The sequence below is a fragment of the Gavia stellata genome, unplaced genomic scaffold (genome assembly GCF_030936135.1).
Source record: "Gavia stellata isolate bGavSte3 unplaced genomic scaffold, bGavSte3.hap2 HAP2_SCAFFOLD_42, whole genome shotgun sequence".
Taxonomy (NCBI): domain Eukaryota; kingdom Metazoa; phylum Chordata; class Aves; order Gaviiformes; family Gaviidae; genus Gavia; species Gavia stellata.
Window position 1 is genome coordinate 1,124,158 of NW_026776913.1, and position 4,523 is coordinate 1,128,680.

At 55.0% G+C, this 4,523-nt stretch overlaps 1 protein-coding gene across 1 annotated transcript; it reads right to left on the reverse strand.

The window, feature by feature from the left end:
• Positions 1 to 347: 347 nt before the first annotated feature.
• On the reverse strand, positions 348 to 2,897 carry LOC132321441 (olfactory receptor 14C36-like). Its single transcript, XM_059834937.1, has 2 exons — positions 1,898 to 2,897; positions 348 to 520 (listed from the first exon to the last, which is right to left on the reverse strand). The coding sequence occupies exons 1-2, from the start codon at positions 2,895 to 2,897 to the stop codon at positions 348 to 350; spliced, it is 1,173 nt and encodes a 390-aa protein (XP_059690920.1).
• Between the last annotated feature and the right edge of the window lie 1,626 nt (positions 2,898 to 4,523).

Sequence of the window (4,523 nt, forward strand, 5' to 3'; positions counted from 1 at the left end):
CAAGAGTGTTGGCCCAAATGCTAATCACTGAGGGATTCTGGGTATGACTGCCTTCTAAAAAGACTTTGTACTGCTGATGACATTTGGGCCTCACCATCCAGCCAACTTCCCACCCACCCTACCATCCACTTCTTCAGCCTTGATAGCATCAGTCCGGCTCTAAGGAGACTCTGGGAGATGATGTCAAAGGCCTTGCAAAAGTCCAGGTACACAACGTGCCCTCGTTTCCCCTAACCATTCTGCTTCAGCAATGCCTTTCTTGTCCTTCAAGGGCCTGGAGATGGCTGCAGGACAACTTGCCCCATGTCCTCCTAGAGTCTGAGGTAGGCAGGCCACTTGCAATTCTGTCAATCCTCATCCCTGCCCTTCTTGAAGAGGGGTTTGACGTCTGCTTTTTCCAAGGACCACAGAACCTCCATGATTGCTCCGGCACTTTTGAGGTCACAATCCAGAATCACAGGCAAGGAGCAGTCAGGAGCACTTGCAATGAGCCTGTCCAAGGCAGCTGAGATGAATGTAGCTGGGAAAATGGAAATTTGTTCTTGGAGTCACACACAGAAATGTCGGAGCTCTGCCAGGTGCCCATGTCTCAGCTGGACTCGTGCACTCCTCGTACACACGAGGGTGATCAGGGACAGGAGTCCTTGCCTTGCACGTGCAGAGGCAGTGCACTGCAGCAGTCACAGTGTCAATCTGACCTCCTGCTGCTGCTCCCAGAGGCTGGGAGGCACCTCAGCCCTGCGGTGTATCGCCCTGCTCTGCACTCGTCTGAGATGCTCCACGGCATGAGGAATGGACACGGGGACGTCCGTTCAATGAAGCACATCCCAGTGCTGCATCCAGGTGCTTTCCCAGGGGATGTTACTCTCAAAGTGAAGTGACCTTGAGACACTGTCTGTCCCAGAGGCCTTCATGGCACCCCCAGGAAGAGCTGATGGCATTTGTGCTCACTCGGGTTCATCTCCCCACACGCACACCATGTGCATGCTTACGTCTCGTCTGTACAATGCAAACCTGGACTTCTGACCTGGTCATTCGGTGTCCCTCTGTGGAGGGACAAGCAACCTCTCCGAGCTGGGGTGAGAGGCCAGTGCTGGACATGGTGGTGGTTATTGGCTGGTGTGTGACGACTACCCTGGGGCAGCTGCCCGGGGTGTCCAGCGAACACGGGCACAGGTCAGACCCTGCTCTGCTGGTCCTCCATGTCTCTGACTCGTCCCACAGCAGGAAATGGAGGCCAGTGAGAATGTCCATCCAGCCGGCACGCTGAGGAGATCTCCGCTCCAGGCAACTTGCAGCCCCAGGTGCCAAACTTGGTCCCCAGGATGGCATGAGAGAATTGGCCCAGGGGATGCTCAGGAAGGTCCTTTTGCCCCATGGACAGGGCAGCCTGCCCCCAGCTGCCACCCTCAGCAAAGGGTTTCTCTTTCCATGTCTCCCCTGCACACACACAGTGCCCTGCTCTTCTCCTCGCACTGGCCAGTCACCCCTGCACCCCCTCCCCAGGCTCCCCACAGCCTCCGAGCTGGCGGCGTTGCTCTGAAGAGCAAGCAGGCTGTAGTTCCCAGGGCCATGGAGTGACTCCACAGGGTCATGCTGGTCATGCTGGGAGGCAGACCCAGCTCCCGGTGACTACTGCCCCCTTCACCTCAGCACACAGACACTGCCCCACGTCTCCAGAGAAGATCTCAAAGAAAGGATCTCAGGCAAACCACCTGGAGCAGGGTCCTTTATTTTGTTTAAACACACAGCTCCCAATTTACACAAAGTCTCTGGGTCACACAGGACAGGCAGATACTGAAATAGAAATAGGATGAAGAATGACTTCCTTTTTGTGGACAGCATTAATACAACCAAGAAAAGCTAAAAACCAAAGAAACCAAACCAAACAACCTACCAAAGAGAGTCTGGGCATGTAATGAGTTATGTGACAAGTGATATGCAGAAGAAGATGGGCAGTTCATTGCTACTTCTGAAAAGCAACCAGTCATCAGTTTCCTTAGGGCATCCTTGAGCTCCTGGTTCCTCATGCTGTAGATGAGGGGGTTCACTGCTGGAGGCACCACCGAGTACAGAACTGCCATCACCAGGTCCAGGGATAGGGAGGAGATGGAGGGGGGCTTTAGGTGGGCAAACATGATAGTGCTGATGAACAGGGAGACCACAGCCAGGTGAGGGAGGCATGTGGAAATGGCTTTGTGCCGTCCCTGCTCTGAGGGGATCCTCAGCACGGTCCTCAAGATCTGCACATAGGACAGCACAATGAAAACAAAACACCCAAAACTAAAACAAGCACTAACCACAATAAACCCAACTTCCCTGAGGTAGGCATCTGAGCAGGAGAGCTTGAGGATCTGTGGAATTTCACAGAAGAACTGGTCCAAGGCATTACCTGGGCAGAGAGGTAGTGAAAATGTATTGGCTGTGTGCAGCACAGCATAGAAAAAAATACTGCCCCAGGCAGCTGCTGCCATTTTCACACAAGCTCTGCTGCCCAGGAGGGTCCCATAGTGCAGGGGTTTGCAGATGGCAATGTAGCGGTCGTAGGCCATGATGGTGAGAAGATAAAACTCTGCTGACATGAAAAGGACAAACAGAAAGACTTGAGCAGCACATCCTGCAAAGGAGATGGCCCTGGTGTCCCAGAGGGAATTGGCCATGGCTTTGGGGACAGTGGTGGAGATGGAGCCCAGGTCGATGACAGAAAGGTTGAGAAGGAAGAAGTACATGGGGGTGTGGAGGTGGTGGTCGCAGGCTATGGCGGTGATGATGAGGCCATTGCCCAGGAGGGCAGCCAGGTAGATGCCCAGGAAGAGGCAGAAGTGCAAGAGCTGCAGCTCCCGCGTATCTGCGAATGCCAGGAGGATGAACTGGGTGATGGAGCTGCTGTTGGACATTTTCTGTCTCTTGGTCTGGGGGCTCTGTCCAAAAAAGGAAAAAACAGGAAAAATTAGGACAGATTTCTCTGAGAAAACCCACTCCATTTTTCATCGCAACCCCACGCAGTTGGAATACATTTCCATTCTCTAGTTTGTGCTGGCTGAGTGTGCTGTGAGGAGCACGAGCTCTGCCCTTCTGCTGCTGAGGAGTCAGCTTTGCTCTGCTGCAGTGGGTACATGGGACCTGACTTGTGACAGCTCCGATGATCACAGGGGATGTCAGATGTAATCCACCTTTCATGGAAAAATTCAATATCTGCACTCATGACATGGAAGAACGTGGGCTGTGAAAGAGAGGCTCAGCATGACTTTCTTATAACTTTGTCTGTGTTTTTTCACAGGGCTGCAGTGTACATCAGTCCTTTTCCCATCTGCCCTGTGCTTTCGCTTGTGCTGCCTTGGAGATGACTTCACACACAAATTAGTCTTTTAAAAAAAACAATAAACCTGGACTCTGATGAGACCAGAGGAGTCCTGTTTCAAAGAACAGCTCTGCAAACTCTCCTCCAGCCCAGCCCAGAGGTGGAGGTGTGATGGAGATGGCAGGACACGACCCCTCCCAGAGAGAAGCAACTGACTCTGCGAGGAGAGTGCCGACCCCCAAGGAAAGGCTCCGCACTCCCGAGGATCCCACAGCAGAGCTGCGCCTTTCTGGGGGGCAGCCTGCAAGCCCTGCAGGACAGGCAAAGCAGAGACTCGGGGGTCCCTCCAATGGGAGGTTCTACAGAGAGAGTCAGCTCATTGCCCCGCAGACAGTGCCCAGCAGACTTCTGCAGGGAAACACAGAAAGAGAGCTGCCTGAGCGCACCCTCCCCCTGTGCTCGTTTGCAGTGTCCTCCCAACCCCGTCCCTGTCTCTGCTGCCTGCAGCTGTCCCTGCCAGGAGCTGGTTCTCTGTCCCCTGTGTCTCCTCCCTGGCAGTGCTCACAGAGCCCATCCCACCCGCTGCCTGCTCAGCTCTGCCCTGCAGAGCCCTCCCTGCAGCAGGACACTGCCCAGGGGCATCTCTGGGTGTGCAGGCTCTGAGGGGAACATCAGACCAGCCCTGGCGAGGCTGGAAAAGTGACACTGATGCTGTCTGTAACCACGGCATGGTGATTTCCAACACTCCCCGCTTTATTCACCTCTAAGAGGAACAGACTTGGAATTTCAGTGCCTCCTCCGGAAATGAGAGATTAATTTCTATGTGCCATTGCCCACCCAGACAACCCAGAGGAGAAGAGTGAAAGACCAGGATCCTTCCCTTTCAGGCAGCCCCTGCCTTGCTGTGCTTCCTGAAAAGTCTCCTGGGAAGATCCTGCAGTGATGTGGAGCTGTGAGCAGCTCTGACCCACACAGCACCCTCTCAACAGCAGAAGGACCCTGCCATTGCACTGGTCTCTCCTTCCACCCCCAGCTTCTCCCCACAGCGCCGTGGGGAGCTCCCCGGGCAGGCTGAGTGCTGACCCTGGCAGGCGGCAGAGTCCCTGCCCCAGCACCCAGCCCCGGGGGTGCAGGGACCCTGCTCGGAAGGACAGCCCTGGGCACCCCTGGCTGCACACCCACCTTCACACCCTGCAGCCGTCCCTGGCAGAAGGCAGCCCTC